This window comes from Microcebus murinus, chromosome 22 (assembly GCF_040939455.1).
Source record: "Microcebus murinus isolate Inina chromosome 22, M.murinus_Inina_mat1.0, whole genome shotgun sequence".
In the NCBI taxonomy this organism is placed as follows: domain Eukaryota; kingdom Metazoa; phylum Chordata; class Mammalia; order Primates; family Cheirogaleidae; genus Microcebus; species Microcebus murinus.
Window position 1 is genome coordinate 14296034 of NC_134125.1, and position 22273 is coordinate 14318306.

Consider the following 22273-nt stretch of genomic DNA (forward strand, 5'->3'; position numbering starts at 1 on the left):
CTGGGTGATGGGCACACTTATAACTTTGACTCATGCATTACAGAAGCAATCCATGTAACTAAAACATTTGTATCCCCGTAATATTCTTTCTTTTTTTTTTTTTTTTTTGAGACAGAGTCTCATTCTGTTGCCTGGGCTAGAGTGGCGTGGTGGCAGCCTAGCTCACAACCTCAAACTCCCGGGCTCAAGCAATCCTCCTTCCTCAGCCTCCCAAGGAGCTGGGACCACAGGCATGTGCCACCATGACCAGCTAATTTTTTCTATATATTTTTAGTTGGCCAATTAATATCTTTCTATTTTTAGTAGAGATGGGGTCTCGCTCTTCTCAGGCTTGTCTCGAACTCCTGACCTGAAGCGATCCGCCTGCCTCAGCCTCTCAGAGTACTAGGATTATAGGCGTGAGCCCCTGTGCCCAGCCCCTCGTAAAATTCTGAAATAAAAAAATTTTTTTTTAAATCATTGAATGGATGAATAAAATGAAGGATAAATTAGGCCAAAAGATAAGTTCACATACACTGTTTTCTTCAAAGGAAGTTCCTTTGCTGCCCACCACACACCCAGAACTGGCAGCTGTTCTATCGACCTCCAGTGGTTTGACACTGCTCAGTGGTGGCTTCTCATAGTCTCGATGATCTTTTCTTTTCTAATTCAGTTTCTTTCTCTGCTGCTTCCACTTGCTCTGGTGAATTCCAATGCCAATGCACTCATAGAGAAATTTGGCTGGGTGACTTAGTGGTTAAGGGCTCAGGCATTGCCATCAGACAGACCTGGCCAAATCCCCACTATCATTTGTGTGATCTCAGGCAAGTGACTCAACTTCTCTGAGGTTTTATGTTTATTTTTTTTAACTGTACACAGAGGGGATTCTCTGAGGTTTTAGTTTCTCATCTGTAAATGGGAGGCAATAATACCAAGCTCAAAGAGCTGCTTTGAACATTTATTTATTTTTATCTTTTTTTTCTTTTGAGACAGAGTCTCGCTGTGTCCTTCAGGATGGAGTGCAGTGACATAATCATAACTCACTGCAGCCTTGAACTCCTTGGGCTCCAGCGATCTTCCTACTTCAGTCTCCCAAGCAGCTGGGACTACTGGTCATGCCACCACACCCAGCTAATTGGTTTGAACATTTAATGAGATGAGATTCGGAGAGCTTTCCACATGGGATAGCACACACTAAGTGCTCAGGGAGTGGAAGCACTTAATTATTATTATATTTGATGACTACAATGTAAAAATCAGCTGATAGAGTGTGATGAAGCCTTTGAAGGGTTTAGAAAAGGAAATAGTTGTAGAAAAATGGTTTAACACAATTGGAAATGGAGGCAGAGGCATTGGAGGGGGCAAAGATCTGGCTCAAACTAAACAAGAGTGCCCACTTAAGGCAGAGCAGGTTGTGGTTCAGCATGTGTGTTCTGTTGTCAGATTTCCTGGGTTCAAATACCTTCTGTGCTGCTTACTAGCTGATAGCATAAGGCAGGTGACCTCTCTTGTTGAGCCTCAGCTTAGAAAACTAAGATTTGCTAATAGTGCCAATACCTCTTAGGGTGGTACAGAGGATTTAGGGACACTCAGTCCTGGTACAGAGTAAATAATCAGTAGATGGTGGGCATTTAATCATTATTTGGATTTCAAAGTGCTTGATTCCTGGAAATATTCTTCTAATTCAGCTTCTACTTCCAAGGCTGGAAGGGATGTTCACAAAGAACAAGGCAGGTACTTAGTTATGTATAGCAGAGAATAAAACAGTCTCCAAACGTGAGGTCTTTCAACAAGGTGCTTTATTGGAGAGCAGCATGTAAGGCAAAGGCAAGGAGGCGGGCAAAGGGTAATGCTTTTAAAGGGTGAGTCTCAATCCTAACAATACTTCTTGGTGTCCAGGTTCTTGTGCTCCTTGTTGTAGGGAGCCTTTGAAAAGCAGATGGCAGCATTGCGGTCACAGTTGCAGATGAAGGCCTGGCAGTCTTTGTTTTTGCCTGGAGTGGGATAAAAGAAGAGGACTGAGCCAAAGCGGACCCTGCTTTGTATAATCCAGGGGCAGGAATAATTAATCGGAATAAACTGGTGGCTATTTCATTGGTTCACATTTAGGGTTGACAGATTAAGTGAATACAAATACATCAGGATGTCTAATTAAATGCAGCTTTCAGATAAACAATGAATGCAATATTTGAGACATATACCAAAAAATGATTTGTTGTTTAGCTGAAGGTCAGATTTATTTATTTATTTAGAGACAGAGTCTCACTCTGTCGCCCGGGCTAGAGTGCCATGATGTCAGCCTAGCTCACAGAAGCTTCAAACTCCTGGGCTCAAGCAATCCTCCTGCCTCAGCCTCCTGAGTAGCTGGGACTACAGGCATGCGCCACCATGCCCGGCTAATTTTTTTCTACTTTTAGTAAAGACAGGGTTGGAGAGGGGCGTCCCTCTCGCTCAGGCTGGTCTCAAACTCTGACCTCAAGTGATCCTCCTGCCTCGGCCTTCTAGAGTGCTAGGATTACAGGCATGAGCCACTGTGCCCCGCCTGAAGGTCAAATTTAACTGTATGTTTATATTTTATATGGTGCTCTTACATGTGATTTTGCTGCCTTTTGGAAAGTCTTGTCTATTTCACACCACCAAGGTCACTGATTTTAAAACTCATATAACTACAGATCTCTGATAACATAGGCAAGCAATTATAAACCTCATGGAAAACATTAAAACATACACTTAAGGCAGCAAAGTAGTGTAAATTTCAATTTAGTGAAGTTTAGTAAGCCAATTTATCTACTTTATTTATTTATTTATTTATTTATTTATTTATTTATTGAGACAGAGTCTCACTTTGTTGCCCAGGCTAGAGTGAGTGCCATGGCGTCAGCCTAGCTCACAGCAACCTCAAACTCCTGGGCTCAAGCAATCCTGCTGCCTCAGCCTCCCGAGTAGCTGGGACTACAGGCATGCGCCACCATGCCCGGCTAATTTTTTCTATATATTAATTGGCCAATTAATTTATTTCTATTTATAGTAGAGACGGGGTCTCGCTCTTGCTCAGGCTGGTTTTGAACTCCTTACCTCGAGCAATCCACACGCCTCGGCCTCCCAGAGTGCTAGGATTACAGGTGTGAGCCATTGTGCCCGGCCTTATTTTTTTTATTTTTTGAGACAGAGTCTCACTCTGTTGCCCAGGCTAGAGTGCATGCGGTGGTGTCAGCCTAGCTCACAGCAACCTCAAACTCCTGGGCTCAAGCAATCCTCCTGCCTTAGCCTCCCAAGTAGCTGGGACTACAGGCATGCGCCACCATGCCCGGCTAAGTTTTTCTATTTTTTTTTTTTTTATACTTTTATTTTTCTTCTTTTCGGCCCCGTTTAAACAGTTTGAAAAGTTTTTCTATTTTTGGTAGAGGCAGAGTCTCACTCTTGCTCAGGCTGGTCTCTAACTCCTGAGCTCAAACGATCCTGCCTGGCCTCCCAGAGTGCTAGGATTACAGGCGTGGCCAGTGTGCCCAGCCTGATCCTTTCTTTTAAAAATCACAAATGTTTTCCTTTGTCAGTAAATTTCCAGTAAAGTACAAATTATAGAACAAACTAGGATGGATTTAAAATTAAAATCAGTATGAAGTACAAATGAACTGCCTTCATGGAGGGACATGTTTCACCATGTGCATGGTTAAGAACAGAGCCTTTGAAATCTGATGAAATTGGATTCAAACATCAACTATACATTTATAAACTATACTCTTTTGGGCAGATGATTGTCTCTGAGCCTCAGCTTCCTTATCTGTAAAATAGGAATAAAAAATCTATCTTGGGCCGGGCGCGGTGGCTCACGCCTGTAATCCTAGCACTCTGGGAGGCCGAGGCGGGCGGATTGCTCGAGGTTGGGAGTTTGAAACCATCCTGAGCGAGACCCCGTCTCTACTAAAAATAGAAAGAAATTAATTGACCAACTAAAAATATATATACAAAAAACTAGCCGGGCATGGTGGCGCATGCCTGTGGGCTCAGCTACTCGGGAGGCTGAGGCAGGAGGATCGTTTGAGCCCAGGAGTTTGAGGTTGCTGTGAGCTAGGCTGACGCCACGGCACTCACTCTAGCCTGGGCAACAAAAGTGAGACTCTGTCTCAAAAAAAAAAAAAAAAAAAAAATCTATCTTGTATACGTGCTTAGCCCAGTAGCTGCCATGCAATAAGAGCCTAATAAATGATCAGTCTCGGCTCTTTTTATTCATTTATTTTATTTATTATTATTATTTTTTTCGAGACAGAGTCTCACTCTGTTGCCTTGGCTAGAGTGCTGTGGCATCAGCCTAGCTCACTGCAGCCTCAAACTCCTGGGCTCAAGCAATCCTTTTACCTTAGCCTCCCGAGTAGCTGGGACTACAGGCATGCGCCACCATGCCCGGCTAATTTTTTTCTATATATTTTTAGTTGGCCAATTTCTTTCTATTTATAGTAGAGATGGGGGTCTCACTCTTGCTCAGGCTGGTCTCGAACTCCTGACCTTGAGAGATCCTCCCGCCTCGGCCTCCCAGAGTGCTAGGATTACAGACGTGAGCCACCGTGCCTGGCCTCGGTTCTTTTTATTAAATAAGGAAGGAGTATGGCATAGCAGTTAGAGAAGAGGCCTTATAGAAACTCCAAAGCCTTATAGAACTGTGTTCAAAAACCAAACACCACCTCTTATGCCCTGTGTGACCTTAGGCAAATGGCTCAGCCTTTTGAACTTCAGTTTTCTCATCTGTAAAATAGGGATAATAATAGTACTGCTCCCATAGCTTTGTTGTGAGGATTAAAGAAGACCCTGTCTAGCACCAATACAATTATCAATAAGTGGTGGCTATCATTACTGTTATTTCCTCACTGCCTACTGGGGGCCTCCTAGAATCCATAGATCAAGAAGGAGGTAAACCTACTGCTGCAGGTGATCTCAGAGCCGGAGCATGTGTATGAGTAACTCTTGGTGTAGGGGTTATCCAGGATGAATTTACAGCTGTCCAGCTTCTTGGCCTGGTCGTAGCAGTTGTCGTGTGTCTGGCAGCACCTGGAAAGGGAAAAGGAGCACTGAGGCGAGAGCAAGGGTGCAGCAACCGATCAGCTCTCACCTGCTGTCTCTTAGGAACAGGTGGGGATGACTTAGCCAAGATTTTTCTGGGAGAAACGGTCTTTGAAGTATGGTTTTAAAAAATGTAAGTCCTTTTATCATATGTTGAGTGAAAGCGATTATCACATGGGTGGGTGACTACAGGAAAATCCTGTCCTGAAGATGCTGTGACACTTTTAACCACCGCTAGGTTACTCTGGGATTGTTCCTGTGATGTTGTGTGTTGCCACATTCTGCCACTAGAGGACAGCATCACCCACTGTTTTAAACATCTCAGCCATTCTGCTTCCAGGGTCCTCTTGGGACCTATTTCTTTATACAAGAGGTTGAAAATATGTTATCCTTAGCAGATATGCAAGTCCGCTTTCTGTGCCTCGAAGAGATCCTTGGCCTGTGCCCTGCCCCCACCCCAGCAGACCCTCCAGTCTCCCTCCGCTGGGTCACTTACTTGTCCAGTTCGTCCACAGGGGTGCCGGAGCCGCCCAAGCCACAGTAGCAGCCGTAGTTGTTGTAATCCAACAAGGGGTCACTGCCGGGGATCGCGCACTTGATCATTTTGCGGAACTGCCACACGGCTCTCGGGCTGATGCCGCTGTCGGCAGCTCCCACTGCAAGAAGACGCAGCCAGGGTTCAAATCTGCCCAGGTTGGCTCTGGGAACGCCCCACGGACCCCACTATGTGTCTGCTCCCTGACCCTGGACAGCTGCCTCCTTAGAGGAGCTTTGCACCCAGGAACCTGGTAAAGTCAGTAGGAATTTTTTTTTTTTGGTAATGAAAACTTTTCTGTTGTTGGAGACAAGGTCTTGTTCTGTTGCCCACACTGGAGTGCAGTGGTGGGCGTGATCACAGCTCACTGCAGGCTTGAACTCCATGGGCTCAAGCGATCCTCCCACCTCAGCCTCCCAAGTAGCTAGGACTACAGGGTGTGCCACCACACCTAATTGTTTTCACAGATTTTGTAGAGATGGGCCCTTGCTATGTTGCCCAGGCTGGTCTTGAACTCCTGGCCTCAAGCGACCCTACTGTGTTGGGATTACAGTCATATGAGCCACCGGGCCAGCGAGGATTTGGGTTTTTACTCTGCAAAAAATGGGGAGCCATTGGGGGGGATCTGGGCCAAGGAGGGGCATAATCTAGCTTAGCCTTGAAAAGGATCCCACTGGATGCTGTGTGGAGAATAGACTGAAGGAAGTTGTGTCCGTTGGGGTCCTCTGGGAAGGAGACTCCAAGACAGAATTAGAAGTGCAAGAGACTTCTGGGGCGGGAACAGCTGTGAAGGCTAAAGGAGCAGGCAGGGAGATCCTCGGATTCCGGCAGGTGGGACAGGTGGGAGGGAGGGAGGGGGAGGACGGAGGATTGGGAGGCACGAGCCCCACACTGCGTCGTGGTTCCGTGAAAGCTCAGCCAGGCCTCGGGGAGCCCCAGAGAGAAGATGCGCCTTTCGGGGGGCCCTCCTGCCACGCTCCATCAGTGGCAGGAGCAGTCTGGGCCAGCGGGCCGTGGTGTGGATGCTGCTGCGGGTCCCAGAGGGGCAGTAGCTGGAGGTTGTCCCCGGCTATACTCGGTGGGAAGGTGCAGCTCCATGGCCGCCGCAGGGGCCCAGGGCTGAAGCAGGCAGAGCCATGGGGGGACCCCTGAAGGCAGTCGTGTCCCCCCACGATCAGCCCACCTGACTCTCCACACCATCTGAGAGAACTGACACCCCTGCTCCCCGGGGCCTCAAGGACTAGGCTGTACACCCAAGTGTCCTGGGGTGTCCGTAGCCCCTGCTGTCGCAGCTGTGGGCGCGGTTTCTCTTGTTGGTTTTCAGTCACTCAGCCATCAAGTAACCTCTGAGCGTGAGACGACTCTGTGCCCGGCTCGGTGCCGGGCTTGGACGTAACCGCGGCGCACACAACACAGTCAGCGACTTCAAGGGACTTTCAGTGTAGTTAGGGAGGGAGGCGTGCAAACTTTCCTCATCCACACGTGTCGGATAGAATAATCCCACCTAGCTGACGGGGATTACAGGAGTGGTTGTGAAGGGTTTAGTACGGGCACATGGTACGCCACTTGGTAACCGTTGGCTAGGATTGTCATTCCTGTACAGCTAATACTGGGACACCCCACCTCACCTGTTAGAATAGCTGCTATGGGCCCGGCGCAGTGGCTCACGCCTGTAATCCTAGCACTCTGGGAGGCTGAAGCGTGAGGATCACTCAAAATCAGGAGTTCAAAACCAGCCTGAGCAAGATGGAGACCCCATCTATACTAAAAATAGAAAAAACTAGCCGGGTATGGTGGCGCATGCCTGTAGTCTCAGCTACCTGGGAGGCTAAGGCAGGAGGATCGCTTGAGCCCAGGAGGTTGAGGTTGCTGTGAGCTAGGCTGACGCCACGGCACTCTAGCCCAGGCAACAGCAAGACTCTGTCTCAAAAAATATAATAATAGGTGTTATCAAAAAAGCAGAAAATAACAAGTGCTGGCGAGGATGTAGGGAAATTGGTACCCTTGTGCACTGCTGGTGGGAAAGTAAGATGAGACAGCAGCTGTGGAAACAGTATGGAGCTTTCTCAAAAAAGTAAAAACAGGATGGGTGTGTTGGCTCACGCCTGTAATGCTAGCACTTTGGGAGCTTCCGATGGGATCCTAACCTCTCCCAACACCTTGATAGACCCTGAGCCAGAGGGGCAGACCCCGCCAAACAGCACCCCATTCCTGACCTGCAGAAACCGTGAGATGATAAATGTTTTAGGCTGGGCGAGGTGGCTTACGCTTGTAATCCTAGCACTCTGGGAGGCCAAGGCGGGAGGATCGCTCAAGGTCAGGAGTTCGAAACCAGCCTAAGCCAGAGTGAGACCTCGTCTCTACTAAAAATAGAAATAAATTAATTGGCTAACCAATTAGCCAATTAATTTGATGAGGCATTGATGAAGCCATTAAAATGATGAGGCAGGTGTTCATGTATTTTTTTCTCTTCTTTTTATATTTTAAATATAAAAAAATTTAGCTGGGCATGGTGGTACATGCCTGTAGTCCCAGCTACTCGGGAGGCTGAGGCAGAAGGATTGCTTGAGCCCAGGAATGTGAGGTTGCTGTGAGCTAGGCTGATGCCACGGCACTCTAGCCCAGACAACAGAGTGAGACTCTGTCTCAAATAAATAAATAAATAAATAAATAAATAAATAAATAAATAAATAAATGTTTTACATTGTTAAATTTTGGAGTAATTTGTTACATAGCCACAGATAAATACACAAGGCTATTCATGATAGCATTGTTTGTAATAGCAATATTTTGCACATAACTATCCATCAGTAGACTAAAATAAATCAGGGTATGGCCTATAGCAGAGTACTCTGAAGCCATTAAAATGATGAGGCAGGTGTTCATGTATTTTTTTCTCTTCTTTTTATATTTTAAGAGATGGGGTCTTGCTCTGTTGCCCAGGCTGGAGTGCAGTGGCATGATCATAGCACACTACAGCCTCAAACTCCTGGCCTCATGTGATCCTCCCGCCTTGGCCTCCCAAATTGCTGGGATTGCAGGCGTGAGCCACCATGCCTGGCCTACCTGGCCTGTGTTTTAAACTTAAGTTGAATCTTGTTCTTCCTTCAATGAATGCTCCCAGCCCTTTGAGTCAAATTCAAACTCCTGGTCCCATTCCAGGAGGCCCATGAGATCTGGCCTTTACCCATCTCTTCTGTCTCATTTTCTACCACCTTTCCCCTGCCCCCTTCACTGTAGCCAACTGGCCTCCTGTCCCTGTTTCCAACAGCACAACCTCTTTCCTGCTTCCAGGCCTGCACACACCTGCTGTTTCCCCTGCCTGGCACTTTTGTTATCTGAATTTTCAAAAGGCAGGCAGATCTTGAATTAAATATCATGTCCTCAAAGAGGCCCTTCCTGGACACCCCAGCTATGAGGCTCCCCTGCTCTCACTTTTCTTTGTGTTCTTTGCTTCATGGTCTTTCTAACAATTTGTACCCATCTGTTTATTTAATGTCTCCCTCTTGCAAGATTCTTGCAAGATCTCAAGGGCAGCTTCCTGACTTTTATTCCCCAGAGCCTGGCATTGTGCCTGACACATAGTAGGCACTCAATAGATACAGGATGACTTAAATGAATGAAATAGTCAATCAATGAAATAAAGAAAGGGCCTGGTACATAGTAGGTGCTCAATAAATTTTTGTTGAATGTGTGAAGAAATCCTGCCTCTAGCTGCAAGAGTGTTTGCCCAAATCAAGTACAAGGCTTTGCATAGCAAACTCGGGGGAGCAGAACCCTGTCCCCCATTTGCATAAAGCCCTACCCTGTGAGATTTGGTGCCCTAAAAAGAAAAGGGCACAGAGTATTTTCAGGGTCTTGTTCAATTAGCCACCAGCATTGTTGTTGCCCCGTGCCTAGTCCTTCATGTTCTCCATCTGCTGGACACTACACGCCACTTGCTGTGTTTAAACCCCAGGGTCACGCGCAGCTGGTCCCCCCTGGGTGGTCTCCGCAGTGGCAGCTGACAGAGGCTGCATCCTGGAGTGGAGGCCTGGAGTCTGCTCAGCGAGGAGGGGGCTGGCTACCCTGGCCCGTCTCCAGAACTCCCTCATTTTCTTCTCTCTCTCTCTCTCTCTCTCTCTTTCCAATCCAGCCAGCTCTGCTGTTTGCTGAGGCCAGACCTGCAGAAAGCCCCGGCTCGTGGTGTGTGTGTGTGTTTGTGTGTGTGTGTGTGTGTGTGTGTGTGTGTGTGTGTGGTGCACGTGCTTCTCCGGTGGGAGGATGAGCACTCATCTCTGAGTCCTCGGTCTCCATCCATGTTGAGTGACTCAATGAACAACGGATGAATGAGCTGGGATTCGAATTCCAACATGTCTGCTCCATCAATTCATTCACTGCACGGTGCCAACAACACTGTCTACACTCATGGAGCCCACCCGTCAGCGTGGGTGGGCGAGAAGAAATTAAATGAATCAACAAGATAAAAATCGTAGCCAAAGGAAGGTTCTGGGAAGACGCTGTGCCGAGGCAACATGGCAGGGAGACGGAAGGCAGGTTTTCTTAGCGTGGGTGGGCAGGGCTGGCCCCGCAGAGAGGGCTGCTGGGAGTTCAGACCTGCCAGCGGTGGAGGGATTTGAGGGAGGCCCCAAGACGGCAGCCCTTAAGCCCCTAGGGAACCTTGACTTGAGCCTCCAGGGTTGGCCAGCCCTGTCTGTTGTGACCTGTCCCCATGTCCTGAGGAGTGAGATCTTAGAGATCTTAGTGCAGGAAGGGGAAGGAGGGTGGAGCTGGGAGGAGTCGCCTACCTGCGAGCAGAGCAGCCAGCACGAGGAGTTTCATCCTGCAGTCAAGGAGGTGAGCGGAGAAGAAAGGCTGAGGTGACCAGTGGCCGCTCTCCTTATAGTCAGTCGCCCCACGCCCCCGAGATAAGGCTGTAGTGTTTGCTTTGTTCTCGGCTGACTCTGGGTTGGCCTTGAGTCTGTCTGCCGCAGGAATGACCTTGACCAGTGTGCCAGCGAGGGATCACTGGAAAAAATGTCATGCATTTGTTCTCAGCACCTTATAACCAAAGAGAGTGGTTTCTGGAGGGGGAGGTTGGGGGTGGGCAAAGCCACCGGCCCAGTCGGGCAGCTGGGATAAGGGGAGGGAATGATTGCTGCCTCCACAACTTGCCAAGTGCCTGAGTCTGTGCTGTGGCTTTCACTGAATAGTCCCATCAGTCATGCAATTTGCAGATGAAGAAACAGGTTCAGAGAGGTGCAGTAACTTGCCTAAGGTCACACAGCTAGCAAATGGCAGAATAGGGGCTCCATTTCAAGGCACAGGCTGTATTTTTTTTCTCACCGCGCCAATACCACTTTCCCTCCAAGACTGCCCAATGTGGGTTTTTGAGAAAGCCCTCGGCTTTGGAGTTCTAAAGGCCTGGGTCTCACTTACAGAATAATAAATGGTTTTAGAACTGTCATATCCAATGTCTATGTAACATTTTTTTTAGGTGAAATTCACATAACATTAACTGCCTTGGGTGAACAATTCAGTGCGGTTAGCATAGTGCAGCCACAGTGTTGTGCAGCCATCACCTCCATCTTGCACCAGGGCGCTTTCATCATGGCAGAAGGAAACCCAGCACCCATTGCCAGTCACTCTCCCCAGCCCCTGGCAGCTGAGAATCTGCTTTCTGTCTCTATGTAGCTTTACCTCTTCTGGATATGTCATATAGTACGTGGTATTTATAATTGGTTTACTTCATGCTCTGTGGAGTTCTTCTTTTCTTTTTTCTTTGTTTTAAGACTTCACTCTACAGCCAAAACTGCTGAGTTCCCTACGCTGCGAGGTTGGGAGGGCCTTGCTATTTTTATTTTATTTATCTATTCATATACTTATTTTTATTGAACAGAGAGTTCCTACATACCCATCTCCATTCCCTTAACAGCTTCCCCTATTATTAACATCTTAGTATGGTCACGTGGTCTACAGTTAATGAACCAATATTAATATTTGTTATTGCAAATAACATCATCAAACTCAAGTCCATAGTTTACTCAGAAATCCTGAGTTTTCACTGAATGTCCTTTGCCTATTCCAGGATCGCATCCAGGCTGGCCACGTTGTGGCCGAAGCGGGAGGATCGCTTGAGCTCAAGAGTTTGAGACCAGCCTGCGTAAGCGTCAGACCCTGTCTCTACTAAAAGCAGAAAAAAATCAGCTGGGAGTGGTGGCATGCACCTGTAGTCCCAGCTACTTGGGAGGCTGAGGGTGGAGGATCGCTTGAGCCCGGGAGTTTGAGGTTGCCGTGAGCTACGATCATGCCATGGCACTCTAGCCCAGGCAACAAAGTGAGACTCTGTCTCAAAAAGTAAATAAATAAAAAGAATAAAACATTTTAAAACATGAAAAAAAAAATTCAGCTCTCGGTCACACTAACCACATTCCGAGTGCTCAGCAGGCTCATGTGGCTGGTGGCTGCCACGTTGGCAGTGCAGATACAGCATGTTTCCGTAATCGCAGGAGGCTCTATTGGACAGTGCTGTAGATGGTCACAGAGCTGGTCTCAGGGCTAGCCCAAAGACAGAGGGGACTGTGAAAGAGACCGCAGAGAGACAGGGATAGCGCAGGACCACACAGCAGCCTCTATGGCCCCAGCACGCGTGAAGGCTGCCCGAGCGAAGGGAAGGCTTGACCAGCAAAATGCCAAGTCCCTGTTATGTGAGTTCTTTGGGATCAGAAAAAGAGAGAGGAATGGGCTCTGCTCCTGGATTTGGGCTGGAGGGTGCTAAGAGGGTGATTGGGCGTGGTCTAAGGAAGGAGAAGGAGCTGGTAGTACAAAGTCCTCTGAGGCTAATAGTTATTAACGACCATTCACTGAGTGCTAACTCTATACCAGGTCCTGGCACAAGAAGGACCTGGCACAAACCTTTGAAGTAAGCTCAATTGCAAACTCCATTTTACGGAGAAGATGATTGAGGCTGAGAGAGGTTAAGGGACTGTCCCAATGTCACGCAGCAGCACCAAGATATGAGTTGTATCTGGTACTCATGACGCCACCTTGGGACAGTGAGTGCTGAAAGTCTTTTGAGGTCAGGGAGATTAGTCCCACCTCCTACTCCCCCTTCTCCCAGCTGGTGGAAGCCTTCCACAAGGGCAGTCTGGACAAATTCTCACGTGCCGTGCCGGGGCTTAGGCAAAGCACCTACCTGGTGGGGGAGGGTTCAGACTGCTACCGCAACCCTCTCCCCCTGGAAAGAGGCACGCTGACTGTGACAACCCAAACCTCTGCAGCCCCTGCAAATAGAGGTCACAGGGAAGGGCACTGGTGGGACACTGGACACCTCCCTAAAGCCTCTACACTCTTTCAACCTTGAACGTCTCAGATCCATGCACAGGTGTGCAAAGCGCAGCCTCTCCCAGCCTGGGAAAAACACACTCTCCAATGGAAAGAACAGCTAAGGATAGTTCTAGACTCCCTCAGGTGACGGTGTACCCACACTCCAGCAAGGTCACATCTGCTCGGCGCCTGAAGGATAAGGCTCCTGCTTCCAGAAAATACTTAAAAGCAGCTACCAGCTACTTTTTTTTTTTTGAGACACAGTTTTGCTCTGTCGCCCTGGCTAGAGTGCAGTGGTGTGATCATAGCTCACAGCAACCTCAAATTCCTGGGCTCAAGCAATCCTCCTGCCTCAGCCTCCCAAGTATAGCTGGGGCTATAGGCATGCACCCAGCTAATTTTCCTATTTTTGGTGGAGATGAGGTCTTGCTCTTGTTCAGAGCTGTTCTTGAACTCCTAACTGCAAGCGATCCTCCTGTCTCAGCCTTCCAGAGTGCTAGGATTACAGGTGTGAGCCACCTTGCCTGGCCTTACCAGCTGCTATTTGCTAAGTTCTTCTATACATTTGGCACTGTGCAAAAATTGTTTTATATATGTTGTCTTTCAGCCTACCAACAACCTTCTAACATAGTTATGATTGCTGTCATTGTTGTCATCATCATCTCCATTTTACAGATGACAAAACAGGTTCAGAAAGCTTAAGTAACTTGCTCAAAGTCACACACCTATAAAAAATCTGAACCTGTGTCTACTTGCCTCATACCCCAGGTCTCTCTTCAATAATTCCAACAGCAGCAGCAGCAGCAATTATAATATTATGCCTTGAGGCTATACCAGGAAAGATTCTAAGAGCCTTACCTAGGCTAGGCTACAATCAAGTGCTTATGAGTAAATTGAGGCAGTGTACCAAAGTATCTAAACTTGTTTGTCACACCCAAAGCCACCATACCCAGCGTCTGGATCTTCCTGACAGCCTGCTAACTGCTAGAACGGCACTCTATAGCTCCCCATTTATCCAGAGAAAGGGTGTGATGTGTAGCCACTGGTTCCCAAACTTGACTGATCCTTGGAATCTCCTGGAAAACTTAGTGAGTGATTCAGATTCTTGGAATGCAAGATGCAGGTTGGGTAGAAGGATCTGAAACTGTGTTTTTTATTTTTTAAATTTTCCTAGGTGATTCTGATGGTTATGTAGTTTCAAGAACCATTGGTTTTTTTTTTTTTTTTGAGACAGAGTCTCACTTTGTTGCCCAGGCTAGAGTGAGTGCCATGGCGTCAGCCTAGCTCACAGCAACCTCAAACTCCTGGGCTCAAGCGATCCTCCTGCCTCAGCCTCCCGAGTAGCTGGGACTACAGGCATGCGCCGCCATGCCCAGCTAATTTTTCATATATATATTAGTTGGCCAATTAATTTCTTTCTATTTTTTTATAGTAGAAACGGGGTCTCGCTCAGGCTGGTTTTGAACTCCTGACCTTGAGCAATCCGCCCACCTTAGCCTCCCAGAGTGCTAGGATTATAGGCGTGAGCCACTGCGCCTGGCCTGGTTTGGTTTTTTAAAAATGACTATTGGGCTGGGTAGGGGTTCATGGGTGGTATTACAGTTTTATGCTTTAAAACTCATAACATGCCACATATTTTTTCCTTTTCTTTTTTTTGCCTTCACTTAAAACTTATTGTTGCTTATTAATAAAAATTTCAAATATACAAAAGTAGAGAGAATAGTATAGTGAACCCATGTAATCAAACCCAGCTTCAGTTCTTATCAACATTCCCCAATCATATTACATCTACACCTACACAGACTTCTTTTTTATTAACTATCTTAAAGCAAATCGTAGATATCAAGTAATGCATTTCTGTATGCATTTCAAGCTTATGAGGATTTTTAAATTTTTTTTTAGAGACAAGGTCTTGATCTGTAGCTCTGGCAAGAGTGCAGTGGCGTAGTTTCCTGGGCTCAAGCAATCCTCTTGTCTCAGCCTCTTGAGTAGCTGGGACTACAGATGTGTGTCATCACGCCTGGCTAATTTTTCCATTTTTTTGAAGAGACAGGGTCCTGCTTTTACTCAGGCTGGTCTCAAACTCCAGACCTCAAGCAATCCTCTGGCCTTGGCTTTCCAAGGTGCTAGGATTACAGGTGTGAGCCATGGTGCCTGGTGGCATTGTTGAACTCTTCATCTTGCAAATCTGAAACTCTGTACCCATTAAACAACTCTATTTCTCCTTCCCCGGCCCCTGGTAACCACCATTTTATTATCTGTTTCTGGGAATTTGACTATGTCCGGTACCTCATGTAAGTGGAATCATACAGTATTTCATCCACAGGTTTATTTCATGGAACCCTATGTGACAGGATTTCCTTCCTTTTTAAGGCTGAATAATATTCTATTGTATGGACATACCACATTTTATTTGTTCATCCTTTTATCCATTGATGGACTTTTGGGTCATTTCTACCTTTTGGCTATTATAAACATTGCTGTTATGAACACTCATGTACAAATACCTGTTCAAATCCCTGCTTTCAATTCCTTTGGGCATACGCCACCTAGGGGTGGAATTTGCTGGATGACATGGTAATTCTTTGTTTAGCTTTTTGAGGAACTGCCAGGACATCTTCCACAGCAGCTACACCACCATTTTACATTCCCACCAGCAACACACAAGGGTTTTGATTTTTTCATATCTTCAACATTTGTTATTTTCCATTTTTTAGGTTTAAATATATATATGTGTGTGTGTGTGTATATATATATATGTATATATATATATATATTAGCCCTCCTAATGGGTGTGAAGTGGTATCTCATTGTCAATGCTAAGCTGTGAGACCGGTGGGGAAGTTGGAGATAAAAGCTGTGTCAAGCAGGAAGTAAAGAACATTCTAGAAGTAAAACAGGAGAGGGCAAAGGGCAGTGAAGGATTTAAAAATATACCACTCTGACATATTGACTATTTAAGTTAAAGGCACTTGAAAAACAGCAGGAACAAGATCACTCTGACCTTCTTGCTGTGTCTTAAAAGCAGATGAAATTCCCTAGTGAAAGACACCCTCCCTGTAACCAGAAGAAGCAACGGTCTTATCGTCAAGGATGAGAAGTCAAGACCAAGATAATTCTGTGCAGACCTTGTTAAAATAACTCTTATCTTTTAAGCTCCTCCACGTAATTTAGTTTTTTTTTCACAACTTACTATTCTCTGTCCAACTCATTATATATAAGTAACTGGCTCTGACTGCTTCTTTGGGTTCTCATTTCTTTAGGAAGGTTCCCGTGCCATGTAAAACTCATATTAAATAAATTTCTATGCTTTTCTAGGGGCCAGGCGTGGTGGCTCATGCCTGTAATCCCAGCACTTTGGGAGGCCGAGGCAGGAGGATAGCTTGAGGCCAAGAGTTCAAGGTTACAGTGGGCTATGATCGCATCACTGCACTCCAGCCTGGGTGACAGAGAGAGACCCTGTCTCTAAAAATAGAAAAATAAAATAAATACATTTGTATGCTTTTCTCCTGTGAATCTTATGTCAACTTAATTCTTGGATCCAGCCAGGACCCTAAGTGGATGGAGGAAGGAGTTTCCTGCCGCCCCTACAAGCGGGAAAATGAGGTTTTCCCTGGGGTACCTCGACCTGAATGCACAGACACAAGACACTCATAAGCCCAGCACCGTTTTCAAATAATTTATTAGGAATTTAAAACTGAAAATAAAACCTGGAAAAAGAAGTTACAGATGTGGAGAGAAAAGACACCGGAGAGCGGTAACTTGCTGGCTTCGAAACACCATGTAACATCTTAAAAAAAAAAAATAATCCCCAAACAAATCAGAAAACGGAATTCCAGAGTCCTGAGCCCATGGATGGGGGCCCAGAGGGGTAGGAGGCTCCAGGAACTGGGAGAAGAGTGAAGCCAAGTTTCTCAGAACTCAGCTCAAACGTGTAGAAAATTAAAAATAAAAACCAATAAAATGCAGCTTCTCTTTTATTAGGAAACATTAACAAAAAAACAAAAACAAAAACAAAAAACCCCAAAACACGAACAGCCGCGCATCTCAGTAACAAAGATTATTGCTTTGTGTTCTCAGGGCTAAAAGGTAAAGCACCTCACACAGACAATTAACTCTCCAAAGGGGGGTTTCAGGGGTTGGGGCTCAGATGGGGAAGGCCCTCAGCCTCAGACCTGGGGGAGTGACGCAGAGAAGGGGGATGACAACGGTGGGTGCCTCAGCCCTGCCATGCCAGCCTCGAAGAAGATTCACACTCTGAGCCTCTGTTTTTCCTGGGAACAGGACTCTGGGGTGAGGGGCTGCCAAGGGGCTCTGGCCACCAGACCATCCTGGTGGGAAACTTCAGTGAGAGAATGTGGGGGTTCCCTGAGAAGCCCTTTGCTTTCCCCTGGGGTCTGCCCCTTACCAAAGTGCCCCCTGGGTGCCCACTCATGGCAGGGCGGGGCTCAGAGCAGAAACCATGGAGGCCCAACCGAGGTAGGGGCAAGGGAGACCTTTGGAGAGTTAATTCCTTTCCAGCCATGGCTCTGGGCAAGCCCTGCTCGTCCTGTGCCGGTAGCCCCACACTGGGCTTTCGGGGTGAGCAGGCCCCCCAGGGCCTGAGAGAGCCGGCCTGCCGCAGCCACGGCTGAGGCCTGCAAGCTTACAGTAACGGTGTCTAAGAGGGCAGAAACAGGGGAGCGGGGAGACCCTCACCCCAGGGGTCTGAGAGAGGGGTGGGGGCTTCACCTCACAGTATTTACATATGATACAGGACGGGATGGTTCCAGGGGCTCGGCCTGGCCTACCCGCAGCCCTGCCCTCCTGTCCAGGGCTGGAGGGGGCGGCCAGGGGCCCACACCCACATAGACACTTTGTTCTCAGCTGGTGGGGGGCACCTGGCCCCTTGCCCCCTGCGGCCTGGGGCTTCACATTCACAAACCTAGAAATAGTTTAAAAACGGATTTCTTTTTTTAAAAAAAAAAAAAAGAGGAAAGAATAAAAGGGGAAAATCAGAATAAAAAACAAGGGTTGGGGCCTCGGCCTAGAGCAGGCCCCCTCCGCCCTCGCTCTAGCTATGCACAAATACAAAACAGTCCTATGGGGGCGCGGCAGGGAGGGGGCGCAGACCCGAGGGGAGGGGGCAGGGGGTGGAGGGTGGCAACCGGCTAATCCAAAATAAATAAAAGCGGGCCGGGACAGGGGCAGGGGGGACAGGGCATGGGCGGAAGAGGGGGAGGTTAGTAGGGGAGCCAGACGTCCTGGGGGGGCAGGCAGTAGCCATCCGAGTCGCTGCGGGGGAGGGGGCGGCGGCTGCGGCTGAGGTGTCCCGCCCCCTCGCTGGCTCACGCGTGGTCCTCAGTCAGCTGCAGGCGGGGCGCTGGGAACACAGCGGGAGGTTAGGGGGGCCTTTCTGGGGCGGGTACCCCGGAACACACATATCCTTTCCCCGGTTCCCTCCCAGAAGAGCTGTGTTCACAGCCTTCCCATGTTCTGATCCCTGTTTGGATGGCTTTCCCTGGATTTTTTTTTTTTTTTGAGACAGAGTCTCACTTTGTTGTCCAGGCTAGAGTGAGTGCCGTGGCGTCAGCCTAGCTCACAGCAACCTCAAACTCCTGGGCTTGAGTGATCCTTCTGCCTCAGCCTCCCGAGTAGCTGGGACTACAGGCATGCGCCACCATGCCCGGCTAATTTTATATATATATATCAGTTGGCCAATTAATTTCTTTCTATTTATAGTAGAGACGGGGTCTCGCTCTTGCTCAGGCTGGTTTTGAACTCCTGACCTTGAGCAATCCGCCCGCCTCGGCCTCCCAAGAGCTAGGATTACAGGCGTGAGCCACAGCGCCCGGCCTTTCCCTGGATTTTGAATGGCTGGGTTTACATATTTTATATAGAAGATGTCCCCTTTCTCAGAGACACCTTCGTTGAACCCCTAATCTAAAACAACCCTCCTCACACACCATCTGGAATTATCTTATTTGTTCACTTGATTTTCACCTGTAGAATGAGAGATAGCCTCCTCTGTCTGTTCACCCTCCCTTCCCCGGAATAGGGCTCAATAAACATTTGAATGAATGAATGAATGAAGAAAACATCACAGGTTCATACAGTCCCTCTCCATCTGAGTACACACTGTGATGACTGTGGACACGGTCCCGTGTGTCAGTGGCATACTGTTTTTGTTTTTCCAGACAAGGTCTCACAGTGGTGTCATCATAGCTCACTGCAACCTCAATCTCCTGGGCTCAAATGATCCTCCCGCCTTGGCTTCCCAAGTTGCTGTGACTACAGGCGTGCACCACTGCACCATCTCTAATTTTTCATAGAGATGGGGTCTTGCTCTTGCCCAGGCTGGTTTTGAACTTCTGGTCTCAAGAGATCCTCCTGCCTCAGCCTCCCAAAGTGCTAGGATTACAGGCGTGAGCTACCGCACCGGGCCAGCATCCTGTTTTAATAGCTGTGTAACAGTCCATAGTATGCATATGCTCTAAATTTATTTAACTACGCTCCTTTCCATGGGCATTTCAGTTATTTGCAATTTTAAACAAAAAAGCCTAGAAGTGGAATTCTTGAGTCAGAGGGCTTAAGTGTTTGAAATCTGGACAAACGTTACCAGACTGTCCCTTGGAAACCCTGATAAGTAGAATGTGAGGCCTTACTGCTGTTTTAATTTATATTTTAAAATGTCACAGGTTGCATGGCTTTTCATGCGTTTATTGACCACTGCTGGCATAAAGGTCTGCGTTCTCCAAGGATTGTGGGTTCCTGAGGGCTGGGCTGGGGTCTGTGTCCCAGACTGGACGACCCAGGACCGGCTCCCCCAGTGCCACCTCCACTCTCGCCCCTCCCCACCTCCTCACCTTTTGCCACCGTCCCCTGCTTCAGTGGTACCCATTGGTGAAGGCTGTGGCAATCAAGGGGCCCTGAAAAGAAAGGGATTTGACTCCTAGATTCCTGGGGAACAAAGGGAAAGCCCAGGGACTCCTCTCTCCACAGGAAACCTCAGGTGAAGCGCAGACCCCTCTCTACCTGCCCAAATCACCCCCTCTGCTAGACGATTCTCTAGGGTAGGGCCTGGGAATCTGCACATAACCAGCATACTGGAAGAACCAGGGCACCCCAAGCTAGACTCTAACCTCCATTCAGGCACAGACGGTATGTGGCTCATTTGCACAACCCTAGAGCCCACGAGTGCCTGGCACACAGAGGGTGGTGACAGGTGCCAACTGGTGAATGATGACCTCCACTGTTCCCCCAGGGACTCTTTCTCCATTTACCCTCCCTCGTCCCCCTTTTTCCCGGAAAACAAACAAGGCCTCTCCCTCCCCCAACATTGGGGTCTCCCAAGATGGGGGTTGGGGTGTGAGATGGAGGCACCAGGCCTAGCCACTCACCCCAAGACTGTGGCCAAAGCCGGTGCTGGGGGCGGGGCTGGCGGCGCTGATGTAACTGCTGACCCCTGAGTCCTGGTTGGCCGCCCCATAGAGCTCGGCCATGGGGCCAGGACTGGTGGTCCCCAGGAAGCCCCCTGTGCGGCTGGGAGTCGAACCTGGAGGGGGAGCCATCGTCCAGGGGTGAGAGCCTGGCAACCCAGAAAGAAGACAGTGATAGCCCTGGCACCCACTGCTGCCCCGAAGCACCCCCTCAAACCTGTTCCTCCCACCCTGACCTTGCCCCCACAGCCCGCAGGTCCCAGGGCTCCAGCTCTTGATCTCTCTAAGTCCATGCCCCCTGCCATCCTCGCCCAGATGGCCACTGTTCCTTGCCTGACCACTGAATGCCCACTGTCTTCCTGGCACCCAGCTCTAGCCACCTCCACCTCCCCACGCCCCACTCCCGCACTCGTCCCCGCTCACTGGCCTCCAAGCCTTTGCACACACTGTTCCCTCAACCAGAAACACTTTCCTCTTCTCTGCCTTCACATCCAGAGTGAAGAGTCCCTTCCTCCTGGGTGTGTCCCCTGACCTACCCCAAAGCCCCCCGCTGAGAGCTCACAGCACAATGCTGTCAGTACTATTGACTTTTTTTTTTTTTGAGAACGAGTCTCACTCTGTTGCCCCACTCTGTTCCCTGGGCTAGAGTGCCGTGGTGTAAGCCTAGCTCACAGCAACCTCAAACTCCTAGGCTCAAGCGATCCTCCTGCCTCAGCCTCCCAGTAGCTGGGACTACAGGCATGCACCACCATGCCCGGCTAAGTTTTTCTATGCATATTTTTAGTTGTCCAGCTAATTTCTTTCTATATATTTTTTTAGTAGTGACAGGGTCTCGCTCTTGCTCAGGCTGGTCTCAAACTCCTGAGCTCAAGCAATCCTCCCACCTCGGCCTCCCAGAGTGCTAGGATTACAGGCGTGAGCCACCGCGCCCAGCCTATTGCCTTTTTAATACCTGGAGCCCCACCAGCCTGTAGGCTCTGGAGGGCAGAGACCCCTTCAGTCTCCCTCCTGGCCAGCTCGCCAGTGCCGGCACAATGTCCAGCACACAGTAGGCGACCAGTTAATACTTGCTGAGTGAACGAGTATAGGAGTCCCTCTGCAAAGGGGTGGTGGCGGCCACCCCCCCTCCCCTCCCTTCTGGGTTGCTCTGCTCCCTATACCCCGTTCCCTTGCTTCCTGCACCCCAAGAGGCCTCACCTGTCCCTCGAACCACAGCTGCCGCTGCCGCTGCTGCCGCCATCGGTCCATAAGCAGTGAGAGGAATGGCTGAAAGGAAAGGGGCGGGCATGTCAGTGTGGCGGTGGGGGGCAGAGGTGCGTGAAGGAGGTCCCTACCTTCTAGACAGAGCCTCTCCAGCTGGACCCCACCTCAAAGGGGTCGGTGCAGCCCCAGGGTCCAGGCAGAAAGAGAGCTGCCTTGGACCACCATCTGTGTCCTGCCCCATGGAATGGATGGAATAGGGTAGAAGAGAGTAAGCAGCTCAGCCTCAGTTTCTCCCCTGGACTCCAGGGACACACTTGAACAACCCCAAACCCACAGAGGGTGGGGGCAGGGGACCCACCCAGCTGCTGTGTGTGTGGCTAGGAGCTGTCCCCTTTTCCGGAGTTCCTTTGGCAGAACGGGGGCCATTGGGCCCAGAGGTAGTTAGGAGGTGACATCTCTCTTCCCCGAGCCAGCTGACTGTGGCTGGTGACTGACTCTCACGGGGACAGCAAGCTGCCTCAAGGTGGGGTGATGCTGGTGCAGTTCAGGCACCAGAGCTCCCTGCGGGGCGAGGCTGAGGCTAGGCCCGGCTGCCCTGCATCCCCCGCCCCCCCTCCCGAGAGCACCCTCAGGGCGGGCCTCCCAACACCTGCCAGAGGCAACCTCTCCCTGCCCCAGGCTCCCTCGGCCCCTTTCTGCCATGCCCTCTGCAGACACAGGCACCTTGCTAACCCCGTTTGTTGTCTGCCCTCACCTCCAGTGCCTAGTGCCTTGTGCC

General features: G+C 49.0%; 2 protein-coding genes across 3 annotated transcripts in view; both read right to left on the reverse strand.

Moving 5' to 3' along the window:
* Positions 1-1760: 1760 nt before the first annotated feature.
* PLA2G1B (phospholipase A2 group IB) lies at positions 1761-10461 on the reverse strand. The gene is made up of 4 exons (XM_012756673.3): positions 10357-10461; positions 5531-5690; positions 4895-5022; positions 1761-1973 (listed from the first exon to the last, which is right to left on the reverse strand). The coding sequence occupies exons 1-4, from the start codon at positions 10388-10390 to the stop codon at positions 1855-1857; spliced, it is 441 nt and encodes a 146-aa protein (XP_012612127.1). The 5' UTR covers positions 10391-10461; the 3' UTR covers positions 1761-1854.
* A 6077-nt stretch (positions 10462-16538) lies between these two features.
* Positions 16539-22273, reverse strand: part of MSI1 (musashi RNA binding protein 1) — a 71072-nt gene continuing 65337 nt past the window's right edge. For both annotated transcript variants that reach the window (XM_075996617.1, XM_012756669.2), the window contains exons 12-15: positions 21490-21558; positions 20254-20441; positions 19720-19782; positions 16539-18236 (exon numbers count right to left, since the gene is read on the reverse strand). In XM_075996617.1, coding sequence (XP_075852732.1) covers positions 19741-19782; positions 20254-20441; positions 21490-21558 — 299 coding nt within the window. In that variant the 3' untranslated portion in view covers positions 16539-18236; positions 19720-19740. The remainder of the gene's footprint in view (positions 18237-19719; positions 19783-20253; positions 20442-21489; positions 21559-22273) is intronic.

Coding starts and splice junctions, on each gene's coding strand:
- PLA2G1B (XM_012756673.3), bottom strand. CDS start 10,390: ATGAAACTCCTCGTGCTGGCTGCTCTGCTCGCAG. Junction 5,023..5,530: donor CCTGTGGACGAACTGGACAA/GTAAGTGACCCA, acceptor TTCCCTTTCCAG/GTGCTGCCAGACACACGACA. Junction 1,974..4,894: donor CTCTGAGATCACCTGCAGCA/GTAGGTTTACCT, acceptor ATCCCACTCCAG/GCAAAAACAAAGACTGCCAG.